This window comes from Coenobita brevimanus, chromosome 96, assembly GCF_032717465.1.
Source record: "Coenobita brevimanus isolate Jiangsu-jjx chromosome 96, ASM3271746v2, whole genome shotgun sequence".
Taxonomy (NCBI): Eukaryota; Metazoa; Arthropoda; class Malacostraca; order Decapoda; family Coenobitidae; genus Coenobita; species Coenobita brevimanus.
In genome coordinates this window covers 28,782,270-28,806,275 of record NC_137049.1, presented here as the reverse complement: position 1 = coordinate 28,806,275, position 24,006 = coordinate 28,782,270, and the positions used below count along the sequence as shown (strand labels likewise).

The window sequence follows — 24,006 nt, the reverse complement described above, 5'->3', positions numbered from 1 at the left end:
ATTACAAATGCACAACCTCCTTTCCTGACACATGTCCTTCAACTGCTTCCCATTACCATTCTCTCCTGGTATTCCATTATTACCCATTATATCATTTACAGGACCAGTGCCTACTCTCCCATTCATGTCACCCATTACAAACACTTTATAATTCCCGGGTATTTCTCCTACTTTGTGGTAGGTGGTGGCAACCATCATCCACTCACTTGACGTAGTGCTGCCTACTTCTTCCTTATCCTTTATCATTCTTTTTCTGTGCCTGCCTTCCACTCTTCCAATTTCTCCCATCTTTCCTGTCATGTCTTATTGCTTTTCTTTCCTTTACAGGTGGCTTTACACTGAGTGACAAGCCAAATGGTTTCCAGTAAGCCAAGAAACCATTTACAACACTGGGTGGTAACTATATAACCAAACTATATGTGCTCCCTATGTGTCAACAAGTGGGTTGGTGAAAGGTTAGTGCCCCTCTCCATAAAACAAATAACTCAGAGTCAAATGGCCACCCTTTCCAGGATTATGGCATCTGGCAATAGACAGACAGATTTCTCCTACTACTAAATCCAGCTCATCCCAAAACCTCTTCTTCTCTGTCTCACTCCTGTCATTACATGGTGCATATGCTACAATCACTGCTACTTTCACTTTCTTAAACTTGAACTTGACATACATACATCTTGAGCTGAAACTTACATTCCACTCTGCCACACTTCATGTATCAACAAAGCAACTCCTTCCTTACATCTTCCTCACTCTTTCGTGCCAGACCTTACACATTTTACACCCTCCCATTCCTCCACTTCACACCCTTTCATCTTTGTTTCACACAACACCATCACGGCATATCTCACATATTTCAATACATTCACTACTTCCACCCTCCTACTCTCCTCATTCACACCTCTCACTTTCCACATGGCCATGCAAATCTGCTCATTTGGTTGGGACCCTGGGCAGGTATTGTGCCCTCTGAGGTTCTCCAAATCATCTGCCATGATTTACTGATTTTAGATTTCGAGTAAGAATATGTGAAGTAAATGGGAAGTTGTTGAATGTCGTGAAAGTATGTATGAGGGTGCTAAGGTTGCAGTGTGCATGGATAATGAACTGAGTGAATTTCTCTATTTGAAGGCTGGATTGAAACAGGGATGTGTCATGTCTCCATGGCTGTTCAATCTGTATATGGCTGGGGTTATAAATGAAATACAAGGTAGGGAAGTTGATGCTGGAGCAGCCCTAACGAGAGAGGGCAGTGTGTGGAAACTCCCTGTTCTGTTTTGTACAGACGATACTGTGTTGTTAAGTGAAGATGATGGGGAACCACAAGGCTTGGTGAATGAGTTTGGAGGAGTGTGTAAGAAATGGAATCTAAAGATGAATGTAGGGAGGAATAAGGTTATAGCCTTAAGAGAAATGAAGTCACTGAATGTACATTGAGGCTGGATGTGGAGGAAAGGGAAAATGTGAGTGCATTTAAGTACTTGGGTAGTGTGATGAGTAAGGATGGATGTTTAGAGGGTGAAGTGCTTGAAGGGGTACAAAAAGGAAGAAAGGTTGCTTGTTCTTTGAAAGCAGTAATAAGAAACAAGGAAGTGAGCATGGAGGTGAAAAAGTTATTGCATGACAGTATCGAAGTGGACCTTGTTGGAGGTATACAAGTCAAGAGTGAGGGCAGTGGAAATGAATTATTTGAGAGGAGCATAGAGTGTCACATGGAGAGACAGACTGACAAATGAGGAAGTGAAGAAGCGTTGTAGTGTGGATATGATAGGAAGCATTAGGAGAAACACACTGAGGTGGTTTGCCCATGTGGAGAGGAAGGAGAGCATGAGACTGACATGGAGAATGTATGTGAGTGAGGTGGAGGGGGGGAGAGGGAGGGGGAGGCCAAGGATGAGATGGAGGGATGGAGTGGAGAGGTATAAGAGAGAGAGAGAGGGGTGTGAGCTGCGAGCAGGGCAGTGAAATGGAGGGCAACAGGGCGACATGGAGGCAATTTGTTTGTAGCCACCCATTACAGGATTAAGGCATCTGGCAATAGACAGATAGAGAAGAGTGTAAGTGAGTGAGGTGGAGGCCAAGGATGAGATGGAGGGATGGAATGGAGAGGCATAAGAGAGAGAGAGGGGGGGAGTGAGATGCGAGCAGGGAAGTGAAATGGCGGGGGACAGAGCAACATGGACGCAATTTGTTTGTGGTCACCCATTACGGGATTATGGCATCTGGCAACAGACAGATAGATAGGGGAATCTGGGGGACACTTAACCCGGCCAAAAACCCATTATGTGGTTACTACCCAGCACAGTAAATGGTTTCTTGGGAACAAGAAACCATTTGGTTGGTCACTCAGTGTAGAGACTATAAGGCAACATTACACTGAGAGAATGGATGATGGGCACCCCCACCTGCCAGATATCTTGCTACTGTTAATTAAAACATAGGTTTCCTGTAGCAGATCTCTTCAGTAAAACAATAATATCAACAATATGGACTTACATGACTTGCACATCATTATCTGAGGGTGAGGTGGACCTTGAAGAAGAAGAAGAGCAGCCTAAAGAAGAAGAGGAGGAGGAGGAAGATGAAGATGAAGAGGAGAGGCTGCGTCGGCGTGATTTCTTGCTTTTCTTCTCCCCTCCTCCCCTTCCCCCACGTTCCCTCTCGTGGCGGCTGCTCTGTTTCCGTCGCTTCTTCTTGTGAGATCTGAAATTTATAAGATTATTAACTGTCCGCATACCATCTCTTTCTTTAGGATATATTAGTCTGCTGAAACACTGAACATCTAGTAAACTGTCTGAAAAGACTCCACCCACAGATGGAATAAGATACAGGCAAAAAAAAATACTGTAAATAGACAATAATAATAATAATAATCAACATCAGCACAATCATCATCGAGACCTCCTTTCCGATCAAAAAAAAAAAAAAAAAAAAAAAAAAAAAAAAAAAAATGGGGGGGGGGGAAATCAATCAACAGCATTTTCACTGAGCTGGGCCACACACTCACCATTCAAGCCTCTGGAATCCTTACTCTACCTCACAGGCATTTTCATCTGCACGTATCTTTTTTTTTTCTTTATTAAGTGGAGGCGCTCACCATCCACTCAACTGATGTAGTGCTGCTCTCAGCTGTCTGTCCTTTCCTCTCCTCCATCCTTCTTTCCTTCCATCCTCTTCTGTCTTTCCTTCCTTCATTCTTTCCTCGTCCTTCTGCCTATGGGTGACTTTACACTCCCTCTTCTGTCTTTCTTTCCTTCATTCTTTCCTCTTCCTTCTGCCTGTGGATGACTCTACACTGAATGACAAGCCAAATGGTTTCCTGTACACCAGGAAACAATTTACTACACTGGGTGGTAACCATATAACCAAATTTTGGCGCCTGGTGGTTTAGCGGGTAATAACGGCGCACTGATAGGGACCCCCACAAATTCCTGAAAGTTGCCAGTGTTCGCTGGATCACTAAACTGCGTGGGGTCACAACTCACTCAGAGCTGGTATACCTTCCTTTAAAAAAATTTATGTCAGGGTTATTACTCATGCATAAAGCATTATACCAGTATTATACTCATTGCAGATATTTTACTGATGCTCTAAATGAGATTTCCCCTGAAAAGCTCTCCACGGAGTTTACTAAAAGGCATGAAAGCTTATTGTGTGTTTTGTATTCAGCACATTTTTACCATGTACTATGAATCTCAGTTGTAGGAAAAATATATCATACAGTTTCCAAAGATCGTAATCTTTCATCAGGCAAATCCTGACATGATTCTATCCATTATACACTTAATAATAATAAGAATTGTACGGCCGAAATCTTACGGGGCTGAGATCAGCCAACCTGAATTTTTAAAGACATGATATTCCTCTTGCTTTAAGAAAACATCTCAATTCTGCTACAGGCTATTTTTCCACATATGTTTTGCCTGCACAGTGGACCATGATACTATATTTTCTGGAATCATCGGGTAATTTCAAAAGGTGGGGGAGCCAGGTGTGGTGTATACACACCATCAGCGCTGCCCTGGGCCCCTGGTGACGGGCGCACAAACTACGCCATGCTACCCATAAGAAAGCGCCTCCATATTAGCTCAGTGGGTTCATACGATCTTCGATTGTTTAAGTACCATATTTCCTTCATTTCTTATGTAAGATACAATTTCTTTATACTTTACAATTTTTCCTTACAGATATACATTTGCCACCTAAAAAAATGAGTGTGATCAATACTCCGGCAACATAATAATTGCATGTAGACTGTCCCTAAACTGAGATGGATGCAACCTTCCATTTCTATTATATTTTGATAAAGAAGCCATTTTTTCTCCAGTATTATACGTAGATTAAAAAAAAAAAAAAAAAAAAAAAAAAAAAAAAAAAAATCCAATTTTCAGTAAAGTAACACAAAACTTGTATAACAGAGGGTAAGTCAAGTTGACCCCAGTTTTGCATTTTACATTAAGCTATCTGGCGAGTGGTGGCATCTTTTTCTAGTTTGTGGGGGCTCCTATTGGATTCAGCTGGTGAAGGTTTATATCCAAGGAGTGGTTGGGGTTGACTGCTCATGTAATGCCACTCAGGGATGAGTGAGGCTGGTCACTCTCATCTTAAATGTCAGGACCAGCTTGCCTAGCCCCAGGCTCCTCCACTCCTCATGGGGCAATGTAGGATTGGATGATGGATGGATCTATCAATCAATCTGTCAGCCATCAAATTATAAAGAGGTGCTGCACTCCTGTCACACATTTTTTAAACAGTTCAATCAACTCAAACCCTTGTTTGTTCCCTAGCCTCAGCCTCTACATCTTGCTATCTCACACACTCACTTACCAAATCCACCTCCTTCTTGGCATATCATGTTGCATTTCACTGTGAAACTCATTCACATATTCCCTTTTCACCAATCTGTTTATGCCCTTTCACTCCATAAGACCATACAATTTAAGTGCACATCTTCAACCCTACTGTCTACATACAGCAGACCACAAACCACTATGAAATGAATTATTAATACAATGATGGAATAGCTAGGATCCTTTTTCGATATACAACAAAATTTTTGCTTGTACTGTGCGATATTAATGATCTCGTACAAAGCCTCACTGGTCGATACATGATTGCTATTATTGATTATACAATTACCATCATGCAAGTTTACAGTCATGTGTAAAGACAGCCTTTGCACTCTTCACTATTGAGTGTGTTAATGACAATGATGAAATAACAGTGTTGTTTTGAAGTTCATGCAGCAAGTGATGTGCAGTGACAGTGAATGAAATTACTACTGTACCACTTCAGATACCGAAAAGTTGTTTTTAAGACTTTATTTTTTATGGTAAGCAGCAAGTGATGTGCAGTGATGTGAAATAACAACCACTTCCGGTAAGTTCGAAACTTGTTTTAAACTTTGTTCGGTGGGTAACCCTTGGCCCAAAATGTATCCCCAATGAAAGAACCCAGTCTAACTGACTCAATATACAATAAATCATAAATGAATATTTTTCAGACTCAATATACAATGAACTGTAACTGGATTTTTAAAAACTGATCATCGTAAAATGAGGACGTACTGTACTTTATTACTTCACATCATTCAAGAATCTGGTTATCTGTTGCTCTATTCACTCAATGCACTCCACATACATTCCTCTGAACTTCTATCACACACACACACACACACACACACGCACATGCACACACGCACTGCTCGCTGGTGCAGTGGTAACGTTCTCGCTTGCCATCTGGTAGACGGGAGTTCGCGCCTCACTCACGTTGCGAAAAGTTTCACTGACGAAGTGGGTGGTTACTGTCCCCCTCGAGCAATGGGACGGGTGTGTGCGTGTGTGAAGGTCACAGCCTTGCCCTTAGATCGGACTATATGAGCTCTCAGCTCCCTTCCGGGAGGGTAAAAAGCTGACGATCATGACCATCAGGTGATCCTGACCGACCCAGTGAATTACCCAGTGAATTACGCATGCACACATGAACACACAAAATCAAATACCTGTATACTTTAACAAGTTGCATGATATGACAGACAAACCCCAGTTTAACAATGTAACTGGTTAAGTAAAAACCCATTGCTAGGCGAGGTATCGTATCTCGGGACAGATTTAACAGGTAAAGTACAGGGATGCATTTTTAAGGCTTGTGTTTCCCCCCAGCCAAGTCCTAAACCCACCCAAATGAGTAAAAAAAAAAAAAAAAAAAAAAAAAAAAAAAAAGTTTAAAGCCAATCTACATGGCCTAACAGCTGTAAAAGAATCTAGCCTAAGCCTTAAACCAGTGCCCGTCTCATTTGTACCCAGTCAAGGTCACTGAAGAATGCGATCTCCAACTTGTATTTAAACTCGGTAGAGGAGCAGCAGCACTGTATACAATCCCACCATCAGATGGTCCTGGGACAATTAAAGAAACATCTGTTACGCATAATAATAATGTATGAATGATGCAGAATCGCCCACGGTGCGAATTGTTGTAACGGAGAATTGATGATGGTTTGGCGGGGAATTCTCTTGATGGCGAATGCGATCAATGATGTGATCGGGATAGCCTTTTCAACGGCCCCACTTTATGTCATTTTATCAACTGTTCTGGCTGTTCCTCTATTTTCCTCTCTCTTATTTTCCAACATTTATTTCGAAATTCCTTTGTCTTTTCAAAGCATTTTTCCTTGAACAGCCCAAATGTAAATACATGATTTATCGATGTCACAGTTTTTACCACTGCATGAATTACTTACTCGCTAAGGTTTTCATAATTATTAATATTTATTTAAAATTATTATTACATATTCCATGATAGGTTAGATGTTCAATGATCAAACATGAAATATTCTTTGTTGAGTCAACTCCCCCCTGGGGGTAGTTTTTTTTTTTTTCAAGAATACTCCCCCAGTATCCCTGCTTGTCGTACAAGGCGACTAAAAGGGTTGGCGGAGGGTTAGTGCCCCTCCCCGGAAAACAACTAACTAAAAAGACGAACAAGGACTGACCAAAAGATGACGACCAAGGACCGGACAAAAAACATGGTAATCGGAACATGGAATGTAAGAGGTGCGAATGATGAGGTGAAAGAGAGAGAGATTGTCCAGGTGCTTGAGGGTGCGAAAGTTGATGTATGTGGAGTAACTGAAACTAAATGGAAAGGTGAGAGGGTGAGAGAATGGGAGTATGGATGGAGTATATGTGCTGGAGTAGGTGAGAATGAGAGGGCAAAAGAAGGAGTGTGTATAGTTGTAAGTAAAAGATGGAAGAAGAACATAAGAGAGTATGGATCAGTTGGGTCAAGGACTGTGTCGGTAAGACTGAAAGTTGGAATACAAATGTGGGCAATTGTGTGAGTGTATGCGCCAAAGCAAGATCGTGCAAGCAGAGTGAGAGAAGAGCTCTGGACAAATGTGGAAGTGTGCATGAAAAAGTTTGGAAGGAATGTGAGAGTGTTTTTGATTGGTGATATGAATGGTAAAGTAGGGAATATGGGGGTGGATGGAATACTTGTTGAGTGGGGTGTGCCAGCTGGGATAGATGAGAATGGCAGTGCGTTAGTAGACATTTGTGCTGGGAGGGGGTTGGTGATAGCCAATACCCTCTACAGGCATAAAATGATCCACAGGTATACATGGTGAGTGATGAGAAGGGTAGGTGGTGAACTGAATGAAAGGAAGGCAATGATTGATTATGTGCGTGTGGATGAAAGGATGTGAAGATGTGTAATGGATGCAAGAGTTTATAGAGGTTGGGGGAGTGGACTTTCTGACCACTACTTGATGGTGACCAGAATCAAGATCCAACTAATATGGAGAAATAAAAGAAGGGAAGGACGGGCACAAGGAGTATTTGCAAGGAGAGTGGAAAGGTTACAAGAGAATGAGAAAAAGACAGAATATAAGAGAGTAGTGGAGGAACGATTGGGCAAATATGAATTGGAGCAGATGGGGGACGTGGAAGGTGTGTGCAGGATATTCACAGAAGGAATATGTGCAGCATGTGATGTGGTGTGTAGGATGAAGAGAAGATGGAGGGGGGTGCAAGGAACAGCGTGGTGGAATGAAGAGGTGAGACAGGCTGTGGCACAAAAGAAGAAAGCATACAATGAATGGATGAGAAACAGTGGCGTGGAAGAAGTTGAGAGGAGGAAGAGAGAGTTATACGTAGAAAGAAAGAGAGAGGTGAAAAGATTACTAAGAGAGAGTAAGAAGAGAGTGGATGAGGAATTTGGAAGGAATTTGAGTGTAAAGTGGAAGGACTGTAAAATGTTCTGGAAAGAGGTGAAGAGAGTAAGACAGGGTGGAAGTGAAGTTAACAGGGGAGTGAAAGATAAAAATGGTAGATTACTAGTGGAGAAGGGAGAAAAAGTGAGCAGATGGAGAGAACACTTTAAGGAATTGTTGAACATAGAGGATGGAAGTGATGTGAGTATAAGTGGCTGAGTATAAGTGGCTGGGGAATGGCTGGGAGAAGGAGGGAGGTGAGAAGACAGGAAGAAATCAGTAGGACAGAAGTTGTGGAAGCAATGAAGAAAGTTGAATTGGGGAAAGCCCCAGGAACTGATGGAGTGTGTGGTGAAATGCTGAAGCATGGGAGAGAGACAGTAGTAGAATGGATGTGGAAGATGTGCAGATTGGCCTGGGAGGAAGGTAGAGTCCCGGAGGATTGGAAGTCAGGTATAATTATTCCCTTGTACAAAGGAAAAGGGGAAAAAGAAGTGTGTGGTAATCATAGGGGCATTTGTCTTCTTAGTATAATAGGAAAAGTGTATGGTAGGATAATTATTGACAGTGTTAGGGACATAACAGAGGAATTAGTTGGAGAAGAACAGGGAGGGTTTAGGAAGGGAAGAGGTTGTGTAGATCAGATATTCATTCTTAGATCTTTAGTGGAAAATTTTCTAGAGAAGGGAATGAAGTTGTATGCGGCTTTCATGGATTTGGAGAAAGCACATGACAGGGTAGATAGACTAGGATTGTGGAAAGTATTAAGACGGAAGTTGCTGAATGCTGTGAAGAGTATGTATGATGGTGCTAAGGTTGCAGTGCGTGTGGATGGTGAACTGAGTGAATTTTTCTCTTTGAAGGTTGGGTTGAAACAGGGATAGGTCATGTCTCCATGGTTGTTCAATCTGTACATGGATGGGGTAATAAATGAGGTACACGGTAGGGTAGTGGATGTTGGAGTGGCCCTGGTGAGAGAGGGAAGTGTTTGGAAACTCCCTGTACTGTTGTTTCCAGATGATATTGTGTTGTTGAGTGAAGACGAAGGGGAGCTGCAAGGCTTGGTGGATGAGTTTGGGAGAGTGTGTATGAAACGGAATCTAAAGGTGAATGTAGGGAAGAGTAAAGTGATGGTCTTTGAGAGAGGTGAAGTCAGTGAATGTAAAGCGAGGTTGGATGGTGAGGAATTGGAAAGTGTGAGTACGTTTAAGTACTTGGGTAGTGTGATGAGTAAGGATGGAGGTTTGGAGGATGAAGTGCTTGAAAGGGTACAGCAGGGAAGAAAGGCTGCTGGTTCCTTGAAAGCAGTGATAAGAAACAGGGAAGTAAGCATGGAAGTGAAAAAGTTACTACATGACAGTGTTGTGATACCAGCTCTAACGTATGGAAGTGAAGCTTGGATGCTGTTGGAAGGGCACAAGTCAAAAGTGAGAGTAGTGGAAATGAGTTATTCAAGAGGAGCCTGTGGAGTCACATGGAGGGACAGGCTGACAAATGAGAATATAAAGGAGCGTTGTGGTGTGGATGTGGATGTGATAGGATGCGTTAGGAGGAATACACTGAGGTGGTTTGGCCATGTGGAGAGGATGGAGGGTGAAAGACTGACGGAGAGTGTATATGAGTGAGGTGGAGGGGGGGAGAGGGAGGGGGAGGCTAAGGATGAGATGGAGGGATGGGGTGGAGAGGTATATGAGAGGGGGGTGTGAGTTGGGAGCAGGGCAGTGAAATGGTGGGGGACAGGGCGACGTGGAGGCGATTTGTTTGTGGCCACCCCGAACGGGATTGAGGCGTCTGGCAATAGATAGATAGATAGTCGCCTCCTTGTCCACATTGTTTTGTACCTCGTCTGATGGGTGAGAATCTGTACCCCAGATGACAGAGTTCACTCCACCTATGACTAAAACACATTAATCTAGGTCTAAAAACAGTTTATAAATCAACCAAAACACAAAATTGTCTAAAATATTATCAAATTAGGTAAAAAATAAATATCAAAACCTATCACAAATATGAAGGTAGGCCTACGATAGGTGGAGTAGGGTAGTATTTCTATCCCCATCACTATTCCGGGGTATCACATCTAGGGGTATCGTAAATCGGAGTTTGCCTGTACAAACCTGTGACTCTTTGGTGAGCGTGAGCGTGAACGTCTCTTCTTATGATGGCGGCGGGATCGTGACCTCGATCGCTTCCGTTTCTTCCGTTCCTTCCTTCCACCACCACCACTGCTAGGAGACCTGCTCTCTGAGCGTGTATGTCGCTGTTTTTTCCGGCTTCGAGATCTGAAATAATCAACCAAGTTCAATTTATTACAGCATCTGGGTATGACCGATTGCTTTCAGTGATTAATGCATAAATTATTAGGACTGTATCACACTGTGCCACTGTACAGAAGTAAAGGTGACTCAAGTGAGTACATAAATTATTATGGTATAAATGGGTGGAATATGTTATGAAAGTTTTGAGAGTAAGCGATAGGATATTGGTAGTGAAAATTCTGTTGGGAAGAAAGATAGCTGTGATTATATCGGCATATGCTCCACAGGCAGGATTGGATGAATCAGAGAAAGATAGATTTTGGGATGATTTAATACGTGTAGTGGGTGGTATGCGGGATGAAGAGATAGTGATTTTGGGAGGGGACGTAAATGGTCATGTAGGTGAAGCAGCACAAGGTTATGAAGGAGTGCATGGGGGATGTGCATATGGTCTAAGGAATGCAGAAGGGGAAAGGATACTCGAGTTCGGGGAGGCAACGGACATGATTGTGTGCAACACATATTTTAGGAAAAGAGACAGTAGGTTAATTACGTATGAGTCTGGGGGAAATAGTAGTCAGATAGATTATTTTCTGGTTAGGAGGGCCGATAGGAGGTTAGTGACGGATGTTAAAGTTATAGGAAGTGAGGAGTGTGTGCAGCAGCACAAACTATTGATTTGTGATATGGTGCTTAAAGAACAAGTGATGAAAAAGAGGACTTATGTACCTAGGAGGAAAATATGGATGCTGAAAAACCAAGTAGTAAGGGATGCCTTCTATAGCGAGTTGAGGAGAGTGGTGGCTGAACAAGGAGCTGTAGACAGAGGCGTTAATGAACAGTACAGAGCCCTCAAGAACAATTTCTTGAGAGTTACTGATGTAACATGCGGCTGGACAAGAGGACCACCAAGACATAAAGTAACTTGGTGGTGGGATGAGGGTATAGAAGCTGCAATTAAGGAGAAAAGAAGGCTTTTCCGGGAATGGAAGAAGGGTGGTAGCAAAGAGGAATATTTGGCTGCCAAGCGTAGGGCTAGGAGAGAGGTATACAGGGCAAAGTCTGAGTCACAGAGACAATTACTTGATAACCTAAATCATGGGGAAAGGAAAAATATATTTAGGGTGGCAGGTCAGGTGAAGAGGGATAATCAGGATATCATAGGTGAGCAGTGTGTGAAGAATGATGAAGGAAGGGTAGTGGTGAACAGTGAGGATATTAAAGATGCATGGAGAGAGCATTATAACCGGTTGTTGAATGAGGAGTTTGACTGGGACAGGGAAGGTTTGGAGCCAGCAGATCCAGTGTCTGGCCCTTGGCCTTTGATTGATACTGCTACTGTGAGTGAGGCAATAGGCAAGATGAGGGTGGGGAAGGCAGCAGGTGTGTCTGGGTTGACTGCCAAAATGTTGAAGGCCTCAAGCGATATAGGGGTGAGATTAGTCAATGACCTGATAAATAGGATTAATTATGAGTGTGTTGTCCCAGATGATTGGCTGAAGAGTGTAATTGTAAATGTGTATAAAGGGAAGGGTGATGCCCTGGAAAGAGGAAATTATAGAGGTATAAAGCTTTTAGATCAGATAATGAAGGTAATGGAGAGAGTTTTAGAAGGTATGATTAGAGAAAGAGTGAATACTGATGAGATGCAGTTTGGGTTTATGCCAGGTAGGGGGACCACTGATGCCATATTCATTGTTCGACAGCTTCAGGAAAAATATATTGGTAGGAGAAGGGATCTTTATTTTGTTTATTTTGTTTTTGATTTGGAAAAGGCCTTTGACAGAGTCCCTAGAGAGGTGGTGAAGTGGGCAATGAGAAAGCTTGGCTTGGAGGAGTGGCTGGTTAGGGTGGTTATGGCCATGTATGTGAGTGCTCACACCCAGGTGAGAGTGAATGGAGATTTGAGTGATGAGTTTTCCGTGAATGTTGGTGTGCATCAGGGGTCAGTCTTGAGTCCCATGTTGTTTATCATGGTACTTGAAGCCCTTTCATGTGACTTTAGAAACGGACTCCCATGGGAGTTGTTGTATGCTGATGATTTGGTGTTGATTGCAGAGAATGAAAGGGAGGCGGAGGAAAGGTTTAGGAAGTGGAGAGATGGTATGGGGCAAAAGGGTTCAAGGGTAAATGCAGATAAAACAAAAGTGATGATATCTAGGGTTGGTGGTGGTACTGTCAAAGACGAGGGAGAGTGGCCATGTGCAGTTTGCCACAAAGGCGTGGGAAGTAATTCCATCTTGAGCGGTGTGTGTGATAAATGGGTGCATAAGAGATGTAGTGGTATCAGAGGTAGACTGCGAGATAATGCTGATTTTATGTGTATGGCGTGCCGGGGTGAGCAGGTGGAGATCGTCAGGCGTGAAAGGATTGAACTTGCTGGTGAATCTCTTGAGTGTGTGGAAGAGTTTTGTTATTTGAGAGAGATGTTGTGTGCTGGAGGTGGGGCTGGAGCTAGCTCTGTGGCTAGGGTGAGAAGTGGTTGGAAGAAGTTCAAGGAGCTCTTGCCTCTTCTGACATTGTAAGGGCTCTCCCTATGTGCTAAGGGGTTTTTGTATGCAGCATGTTAGGAGTGTCATGCTGTATGGAAGTGAGACCTGGGCAGTACAGGAGGAGGATATTCGCCAGCTCAGACGTACAGAAATGACAATGATTAGGTGGATGTGTAGTGTGTCCCTGCGTGCAAGGTCTGGGGGGGCTGGGTTTACAATGGAAGAGTTGAGAGGTAGGATGGGACTGGAGTGTATTGGTGTTGTGATAAGGAGAGATAGATTGAGATGATTTGGACATGTGGAGAGGATTGGGGATGATAATTGGGTGGGGAGGGTGGGAAATGTTAATATTGGGGGTGGGGTTATGAGGGGTAGACCGAGATAGACATGGGACGAGGTCATTAAGTGTGACCTCATGGTTAAGGGACTGAACAGGGAGGCTGCAATGGATCGTGCAGCGTGGAGAGCCTCCATTAGGTGACCAAGGCCGATGCAGGCAAGCATGTTGGTGCCTTTAAAAACGAAAACGAAAAAACGAAACTCGCACTGCGCTAAACAGAATTTAAGCATGTTTTGGTTGCTACAACAGGAAACAATAACGTAAAAGATTTTGTGCGCCCAACGGGAAGTTTGTTATAGCACAGTCTTAAATCAAGGATTTTGTGACATGTGGAGATAATGCTGTGCACTTTGCTGGAAGTGAACAGGATCTTTGTAGCCTAGTTTGGGCTTTCATTTTTTTTTTTTTTTTTTTTTTTTTTTTTTTTTTTAAAGAAAATGTTGGTAAAGTAAAACCTATCATAAAATAACTTCGGGTACTCTGTACTTTAACTGTAAACTGTGGTATTAGGATTTTTCACCATACCTATGTTAGACAAGAAAATTTTTCTTTACATACCAAAAACCATCCCTTAATATGAAACAGAACATGATGAAGTATGGGTATGACTAAAGTAAAGTTGGTATCTCTCATAGTTTACTTATTATGCAAAGCTCCAGGGTTTTAGGCTGATGTCAAAACATACATACATACATTATCTAATCTTGTGTTGCCCCATGAGAAGCACAGGAATCCACAGCTAGGCAAGTAGATCCTGACATTTAAGATGAGAATGAGCAGCCTCACTCATCCCTGAGTGGCATTACGTGAGCAATAAACCCCAACAACCCCTTGGATATAAACCTCAATCTGATTGGAGTGCCCTAATTACCCGCTAAACCACCAGGCACCATAACTTGGTTATATGGTTACCACCCAGCACTATAAATGGTTTCCTGGTGTATAAGAAATAAATGAGTGACAAGCCAAATGGTTTCCTGTGCACCAGAAAACCATTTACTATACTGGGTGGTAACCATATAACTAAATGTTGGCACCTGGTGGTTTAGTGGGCAATTACAGCACTCCAATCAGATTGAGCCGGTGAAGGTTTATATCCAAGGGATGGCTGGGGTTTATTGCTCACGTAATGCCACTGAGTGAGGCTGGTCACTCTCATCTTAAATGTCATGACCAACCTGCCTAGCCCTGGGTTCCTACGCTCCTCATGGGGCAACACAGGATTGGATGATGATGATGATGAGCCAAATGGTTTCCTGTACACCAGGAAACCATTTACTACGCTGGGTGGTAACCATATAAACAACTTATGGTGCCTGGTGGTTAAGTGGGTAATTGGGGCGCTCCAGTCAGACTGAGCCTGTGCTGGTTTATATCCAAGGGATGACTGAGGTTTATTGTTCATGTAATGCCACTCAAGGATGAGAGGCTGGCCACTCTCATCTTAAATGTCCGGAACGACTTGCCTTGCCCTGGGCTCCTACACTCCTCATGGGGCAATACAGGATTAGATGATGTATGTATGTTTTGACCATCCATCCATCAGCCAATCCTACATTGCCCCACGACGAGCGAAGGAGCCCGGGACTAGGCAAGTTGGTCCTGACATTCAAGATGAGAGTGACCAGCCTCACTCATTTTTGACATGAGACTAAACCCCTGAAACTTTACTGCCTAATAAATAAACTATGAGAGATACCATATAAAAATATATATATTTTTTTCATCACCAAGTTTTTAATATGAGATGAAACAGCAGAGTTTCAAGTACAGCAGAACCAGAAAACAATGGACTATGGGGGGGGGAGGGGGAAGGTGCCAGATGATGCTCATTATCAGGAATTGCCAATGTACACATAATAACAGTATTTCTACACCATCATTAATTAACCCCTCTGTGAGGCAATTTGGAATCTGCAGACACATCCTGGGAGGCAAAAGTTTTGGTAAATTTGAAAAGTAATTTTTATATGAGTTATGTTTGGGATGATGGATAATGATGAAATATCAATAAAAATTTTAAAATAAATATATTTTACCTACTGATATTGAAGGTACAATCGATGAAATCAGTATGGATAATTCGTGGTCACAAACGTAAATAAACACAAATTTTTTTTCGGCTGCTGTTTTCACTAATTGTTAAAACAGAACTTATATTAAAAAGAATATTTTTTGCTTCTGAATACTCTTATATTCAAAACAGAACTTGTTTCCATATTCGAAAAACTTTAATTTCAACTTTTGGACTTCACTTAAGATATGCTACTAGTAATCAGAACAGAACTTATTTCCTCTTAATCAGCAAAACTTATCTTCTCCTTGTTTCCTTATTTACACTAGCAGCCATTGCTTCTATTTAGCTAGAACTTAGCAAGTGTGTGGTAGTTGCGTCAACACTCACATTACAGTGCGACACCACACTCTTTGCACCATATGATTACCGAACTTACTTTTCCCGGTGTGAGATTTCTATAGGCCGGGATTTGCTTCTCCTGCTTTCAACACTCTGACTTCTTCGTCCATCCTCGCTAGTCCCTGTGAACAGACAAATAAATCAGCCACAAGAAAATGCATTGTCAGATCAGGAAAAAAAAAAAATAAAAAGTAAATATGTACAGGCTAGTAAAGATAAACAAAAAACAATTTCTTACAATCTTTCTCTGTTACTCAGGCGGAATAATACCACATATACACACACTTGAAAAAGCAATGGGATATACAGTATTTGTAAAAGAGGTTAAGTTGATCAATCTTTAATATCTGTTAAGTCAACCACCCACAACTGCAACACTCTTGAAAGACCAAGTAATCCATCAACTTATAATACTGTTAACTGTCAAAATACCCTGTACCAACATCACATAATCATCTTTCAAACATTTCTTGGTCTTCCATGAGATCACAAACCATCTTTGTCAACAGGCTATGAAGTTGGGCTTCATCTGTCATCTGTTCACTTGGTCTCATGCTCCTTACTCTCCCTCTCAATCACTCTCACTCACTCACACACTCATTCTAACTTTCTTGGATATCCTCACACACGAAGGCATACTTACCTGCACTTACCCTGATGGTACGATCCTCCCGCAGACGCCCCTCGCCACCTGAACACTTTACTTAATTGAGAAACACACATGCACACACACAAAAAAGGAAGATATGAGGGTCTAGGATAGGGGGAAGTTATTTCTTATATATACTGAAGTGGAATTAACTACCAGATACCATCGACCCTGAGATGTATTACCATGAGCGAAGTGTGGCTACAATCTTGGTAACCAGCCACACAATAATCATTCACGCAGGAAACATTCAGCCACAGATATAGAGTCAAAGTCCAAGCTAAGACTCTAACACTGCTACAAATCTTTTACACATCTCAGATTTATTTTTTATCAACAGTTTCCAGCAAATGTTGGAGAGTACACTAATGAGCAGATTTTGGCACTTGGCTTAGCGTCCAGTCCACAGAAAACATCAGCTGTACCATGACCATTATGGGAACTTCTCAAAAAGAAGCATGGCATCATTTCTATGTATGTACATGTTAATGCAATACTATACTTGTTAGGTTCTTGAAGACAGCACTGTATAAAGTGTAAGTCTTTAGTCCGAGATTAATGTGACTGGCTGTAACCCAATCAATCCAACGATGTATTTTACAGGTTTATTCTTGCTACCTCTTTTTTTTTTTTTTTTTCTCAGATAGGGAATACTCCCAAGTAGTGTTCAAAAACTCTTTCCTGAGCTGAATAAAATTGTCTGATGGCAGAACTATAAATCATCAGACTGAAGGGGTTATCATATAAAATACACATTTAAATTTCACTCATGTTGACAATTTTCTGAAAAATGCAATGTTTAACTCCTTCAGTAAAATGATGATATACTATATATTCCTGCTACCTACACATAGTTCCCCTAACTGTGGAATGATGTCTAGCAGGTGAGGGGGTTAATGAAGGTCTTCTCTAAACCCCCCAATTACCAGTAAGTCACTAAGTAGATTATATTTGTTTGGTAGCAGCAAGAATAAAATATGTCGTGGAACTCCAAGGATTAAGGGAAGTGCCGTGTGTCATATGTCAAAGTGTACGCTCATGCACAAAGCACATGCTATTGAAGCTACCAACTGCTGTCCTTTCTCATATCGTAGTGCGCTAACTCAGGAATAAGTTCATTTTCTCTCCTACTCCATTCACTTGTCTCATGTCTCTCTGTTGATTTATAAATTACCTCTCCCTTGGTTCAGTCTGTTTGTTCCTCTGTATTCTAATGCCCTCTAAAAACACAAAGGGATTCCCGTTATAGGTATATGGACCTGTTGTGATTTGTTAATCACATCCTCATATCCGTTGTTCCCTCACTCCCTCCCAAACATCCCAAAGTAAAAAATGAACAAAACATAAAAAAATAAAACAAAAGGGAAGGAGAAAGACATCACTTGATAAGGCAGCATATGAAATTTCAGCTGCAGCTACAACAGTCTCCCTCAACAATGGAAGAATGTTTATAAAGGTAAGCCTTTTTTTTTTTTTTTTTTTTTCTGTTGACGATTCGTACCTACACCTTCACGGACGCCCTCGGAGAAATATCAACAGCAGAGAGCCACTGCAACACACCTGCAACAAGTCAAAAAGACCATAGATAACTGCAGTACATAAGGCGGACACTGTGGCCCTTCAACTGCATACCTGCAGCAAATGAGACACCTGGAAATTACAATATTATCCTTTGCTGCCTCCTCCCACAACTGGGATAACAATCAATCTCATTTTGGAACAAAGTACAGTAGCTAGCACAATTTTAAAATTTGCTGCAAGTAAACTACTTAAAATTCAAAATATCTAAAATCTTAAGAATTTTTTTATATTCTTATAATATCAGCAAGACTCACAATGAAATTGATCATGAGAGGGACACTATCTCTTTGAACAGAATCCACAGCAATAAACTGATATGGCAGCAATACCAGTACCGTAACATTAAAGAACAGGTAAAAATTTACATCAATATTCTAGCTTGGTTCAGAGAGCCAGTCTCCTCTCCTCTCTCTCCTTTCTTGCTGAACTGAGAGTGACCCTGACAACACACAACGACAGCGTGAGGATAGCACAGGAGAAAGATGGATTTGGGAGAAGGACACATACCCGACAGAACTGAGGTGTCTCGTGGCTGAGGTGGCAGGCCAGGTGGTAGTTTGGGGAGGTCATTCTCCACAGATGGTGGAGGTGGTTCTGGGATGGAGGCCCTACAAGACGAAGAGTTTATTTAAATTCTTTTATCTATTTCAATATGGAATTTTATGAGATGTAAATCCCATTCACAATCAATTTTCAACATTACTTAGGCTCCCGTCAGAAAATATATCACAGTCAAATCCCACTTTGAATATATTATTTTCACTATTGCCAGATGATATATCTCAGTCACACCCAAGTTTTAATGTATTATTCTGGCAACAGCCAAAAAATAAATCCCAAACACACCCAACTTTTAATACCCAAATATTATTCTGGCAACAGCCAGAAAATTTTATTCAGCCAGGTCCAAACATTTTCCTAGGCATTAATATTCAACATCCATACTGAACACAGTAACTGCTAGTGTTGACTGATTCAAGAATGATGTGATGGTATAAGTCAGGACGTTTTTATGGAGAAATAGTTAAGTGAGGGGGCAGGAAAATCTGTATGGCAGATGGGTACATGCTGATTACTATCAACTGCTTAAGACCAAGTCAACACCAATTGCTTGCTGGCACAGGCAGGAGCTTTGCATGACAGTAACCCATAAAAGTGGCTTCACCGGACACGGATGTTTGCGTGCAAGCTTTTGAGGGTTGCACTGATGCAGAACTCTCATCCACACCAGCAACCATTTAGTGTGAACACTACTTAAGACAGTCAACTGCTGAGTGAAAGCCTCTCCCATATTTCTGAACCTGAATTTATTGGATATTTGTCTCCAACATACAGTACCAGTAAACCTCCTGATTTCCTCACTCTAGCTTGATCTGTCTGCATCTCATTTCATCTTTGGGATGCCATCAGTTATTTTAACTGTTCATAAAAAATGTGTTAGGAATGACATAACCTACTTATTTTTCGCTGTAGTGATTACATCCTCTACTTTCATCTGTGCTCCGCTTCAAGAAGCTCTCTTTTCATTTCCCCACGTCATATATACTGTAATCATTTATGAACCTCTCTGAGCATACCTAGGTGTATGTATGTTCTACAAATTACAGTATTATAAGTTTCTGATGTACAACTTAGAACAAGAAAACATTTCCTAATCCTTCATGATGCTGCTTTGTTTACCATAAGCATTCAACCCATACCTACTATTTTCTTCATTTTGTTTTGTTTATAAAGGCTTAAACTTGGATGCAATGGCCTTTGTCACCTCTTGGAAGGTCTCCAAGCTGCTTGATCTTTGGCTGCCTCCATATTCAGTTCCTCATTCCTGAGGTCATAATATGACCTTGTCATTTGTTTTTTTCAGTCTGTCTCGCAATTCTACTCCCAATGTTAATACATCTCACTTCCTGCACCCTACTGTTATCCACCATCCTCTCCACATGCCCAAACTATCTCAATCTACCTCTCATCACAACATTAATACACTAAGGGTCCCTTCCTACCTCTAAACTCTTTCATCATAAAACTAGCCCCCCAAGCCTCACATTCAAGGACGCACTGCACATCCACCTAATCACTGTCATTTCTGTGAGTCTGAGCCTGTAAATACCCTCTTCCTTTACTGCCCAGGTCTCACTACTGTACAGCACTACACTCCTAACACATGCCGCATACAAAGATCCTTTAGCATGAAGGGAGAGCCCTCTCAATGTCAGAAGAGGCAACACATCCCTGAAGTTCTTGCAACCACTCCTCATTCTAGCTCCACCTCCAGCACATAACATGTCTCCCAAGTTAAAAAAAACTCTTCCACTCACTCAAGAGACTCACCAGCAAGATCAATCCTTTCACTCCTGACAATCTCCGCATGCTCTCCCCGACACAACACAGACATGAAATCAGCATTATCTCAAAGTCTACCTCCAATAACACTACATCTCTTATGCATCGACTTATCACAAACACTGCACAAGATGGGCTTATTTCCCACGCACTGGTGGCAAACCACACATGACCACTCTCCCTCTTCTTTGACAATACCGTCACCAACCCTAGATGCAACCATCTTTGATTTATCTGCATTTACTCTCAAGCCCTTGTGCCACATACCATCTCTCCACTTCCTAAATCTTTCCTTCACCTCCTTTTCACACAATGCAATCAACACCAAATCATCGGCATACAGCATTTCCTGTGTAAATCCATTTCTGAAGTCAAATGAGAGGGCTTCAAACACCATGATAAACAACAAGGGGCTCAAGATTGACCCCTAATGCACACCAACATTCATGGAAAACTCATCACTCAAATTTTCATTCACTCTCACCTGGGTGTGAGCACCCACATACATTCCAATAACCACTCTACCCACACCCATTGATCTCAAGCTTTCTCATTGCCTGCTTCATCACCTCCCTGGGGATTCTGCAAAAGGCCTTCTCCAAGAAACAAAAACAAAGTACAGGTCCCTTTTCTTTCTTTTAATTTTTCCTGAAGGTGTTGAACAATGAATATGGTATTAGTGGTCCCTTTGCCTGGCATAAACCGAAATTGCATGTCATCAGTATTAACTCTTTCTCTCATCATTTCTTCTAGACCTCTCTCCATTACCTTCTTTACCTGGTTCAAAAGTTTTATGTCTCTATAAATTCCTCTTGCTAAGTACAGGCAGTTCTCATTATCAGTCACGGATGTGTTCCAAAGTATCACAACTTTTACAAACAACTGGCATTATTAACTGGGGAAAACTGACCTATCGGCTTTGCAGGTCAAATGATGTTCAGACGATTTTATTAAGTTTAAGAGACTTTCAAACTGATGGGATCAAAGACAGACTTCAATGACTCTTCATCATCTGAGGTCCCTTCTTAATAACAAAAGTTGCCTGGTAGGGGTCTAAGTGAAAGGAAAAATGTCACTTTAAGAAAGTGATTACTAAAATATAAATAAAGAAAAGAAATATCCATCCATCAATCCATCATCTAATCCTATATTGCCCCATGAGAAGCCTAGGAGCCCGGGGCTAGGCAAGTTGGTCCTGACATTTAAGATGAGAGTGACCAGCCTCACTAATCCCTGAGTGGATTTATGTAATACACCCCAACCATCCCTTGGATATAAACCTACACAAGCTCAATCCGACTGAAGTGCCATAATTACCCACTAAACCACCAGGCGCCATAATCTGGTTATATGGTTACCACCCAGCATAGTAAATGGTTTCCTGGTGTATAGGACACCATTTGGTTGTCACTCAGTGTAGAGCCACCCACAGGCAGAAGGAAGAGGAAAGAAAGAAGGAAAGAAAGACAGAAGAGGAAAGAAGGAAGGAAGAGAGGAGAGAGCAGACACCTGAGAGCAACACTACATCGAGTAAATGGATGGTAAGCGCCGCCACCTACCACTAAAACAAAAAAATAAATAAAATAAAAGACATAACAGTGACCTACAGTACAGGAAAGTATATGTATTCCTCACCATCATCATCCCTCCTTCCACACCAAACACTACAGTACACTTAAAAAAAAAAAAAAAAAAAAAAAAAAAAAAAAAAAAATTCATTCCTTGGAAATTGTCTTTCCCAGAGACACTGATAACCTTGCCAACTGTAATGTGACCATCACTTTTTCAGTACCAACATAAAATATAACACACACAATCCACCATATCCTCACTGTAATGCAACCTCCCCACACACCATACTTACTTCATGCAACTCACTTTCACAATAAAGTTCTTCAACATATCCTTAACCCCTTAAGTCCTAATCGCATCAATTGATGTTATTCGAGTTTTATGCCAAAATGCCTAATCGCATCAATTGAACGCGGCCTGTAAAAAACTGTGGAGCACTTGTTCCACCCCGTTTATGACGTACATGGCATCAGGCCAATGAGAACTCGCCCCTGATGTGGCGTGAGGGAGGGTTGGACCAACCCGGGCGGTGGGGGGGCATCTCCCTCTCAGTCGCCTCCATGCCATGCTCTACTCCACTCCCTCACACCCTCCTTGTCCCCCATCACTCTCCCACCTCTCCAGGCAAATGCACCTCTCCTCCCACAACAACCTGCGTCCCTTCCCACCCTCTCTTGCCCCTCCTCCCTCCCTGCTAGCCTCATCCACCCCCCCAAACCCCACCCCATCTCTCTCTCCTTGTCCCTCACTACCCTTCCAACCCCCAACAGGCCCCCGAGTGTCAGGCTTGATGTACGTAACTGTTTCATATTATTTCTACTTCTTCCCAAATTTTTAAACCTCACTCTGTTCATTTCTCACTTCGTACCTACCAGTTTCTGTACGTACGTAGTTGGAGAACGCTGTATGTTGTACTAGATACGACGCATGTTCCCCCCCCCCCCACCTGCCCAGATTAGCACCTCTGAGTAGTGTCTGTGTTAGTTTTCGAAAGACTATGAGGCCTTGTAGGGTTACTCCCTGCACCTGTTTCATCTTCCCACACATACAAACACGCCTGTTTTCATGGCTAGTGTGATAAATTCCAATGAAATGGAGAGTTTCCACAGGAGAATTTGGTTGTTGCCGAAACTGTAATGATAAGTGTGATGAAGTGTAATGATAATGCGATAATTGTAATGGTGTGATAATTGTGTAACGAGAAGTAGGGACAGTAAAATGAGAAATCGGAAACAAATTATTTTTTTTTTTTCCTTTCTTATGCATGCATTTATAGCATTATTCCACTTTATTTGATGTTTCGTTTCGTTTCGTTTTCGTTTCGTTTCGTTTTTAAAGGCTCCAACATGCTTGCATGTGTCGGCCTTGGTCACCTAATGGCGGCTCTCCACGCTGCACGATCCATTGCAGCCTCCCTGTTCAGTCCCTTAACCCTAAGGTCACACTTAATGACCTCGTCCCATGTCTTTCTCGGTCTACCCCTCATAACCCCACCCCCAATATTAACACTTCTCACCTTCCTCACCCAATTATCATCCACCATCCTCTCCACATGTCCAAACCACCTCAATCTACCTCTCCTCATCACAACACCAATACACTCCAGTCCCATCCTACCTCTCAACTCTTCCATTGTAAACCCAGCCCCTCCAGGCCTTGGACGCAGGGACGCACTGCACATCCACCTAATCATTGTCATTTCTGTACGTCTGAGCCGGCGAATGTCTTCCTCCTTCACTGCCCAGGTCTCACTGCCATACAGCATTACACTCCTAACACATGCTGCATACAAAGACCCCTTAGCACGTAGGGAGAGCCCTCCCTGATGATTATACAATAAACATTTATATGTGTCTGTGTTAGTTTTGGAATGACTATGAGGCCTAGTAGGGCTACTCCCCACACCTGTTTTATCTCCCCACACCTACATACACACCTGTTTTTATGGCTGGTATGACCAATCCCATTGAAATGGAGGGTTTCCACAAGAGAATTTGGTTGTTGCCAAAATTTTCCTCCCAAGTATCACCAAGGCCTTGTAGGCCTACTCCCCACACTAGTTATCTCCCCACACCTACATACACACCTGTTTTCATGGTAGATGTTACAGAACACAATGAAGTGCTTTCTTTTCATGCGAAAAGCTGGT

General features: G+C 42.1%; 1 protein-coding gene across 1 annotated transcript in view; it reads right to left on the bottom strand.

Moving 5' to 3' along the window:
- LOC145413444 (uncharacterized) overlaps positions 1-24,006 on the bottom strand; it is an 86,462-nt gene that overhangs the window by 17,523 nt on the left and 44,933 nt on the right. Inside the window, exons 10-13 of the mRNA XM_080283133.1 lie at positions 18,450-18,550; positions 15,750-15,834; positions 10,324-10,488; positions 2,494-2,700 (exon numbers count right to left, since the gene is read on the bottom strand). Of these exons, the coding sequence (XP_080139259.1) occupies positions 2,494-2,700; positions 10,324-10,488; positions 15,750-15,834; positions 18,450-18,550 (558 nt within the window). The remainder of the gene's footprint in view (positions 1-2,493; positions 2,701-10,323; positions 10,489-15,749; positions 15,835-18,449; positions 18,551-24,006) is intronic.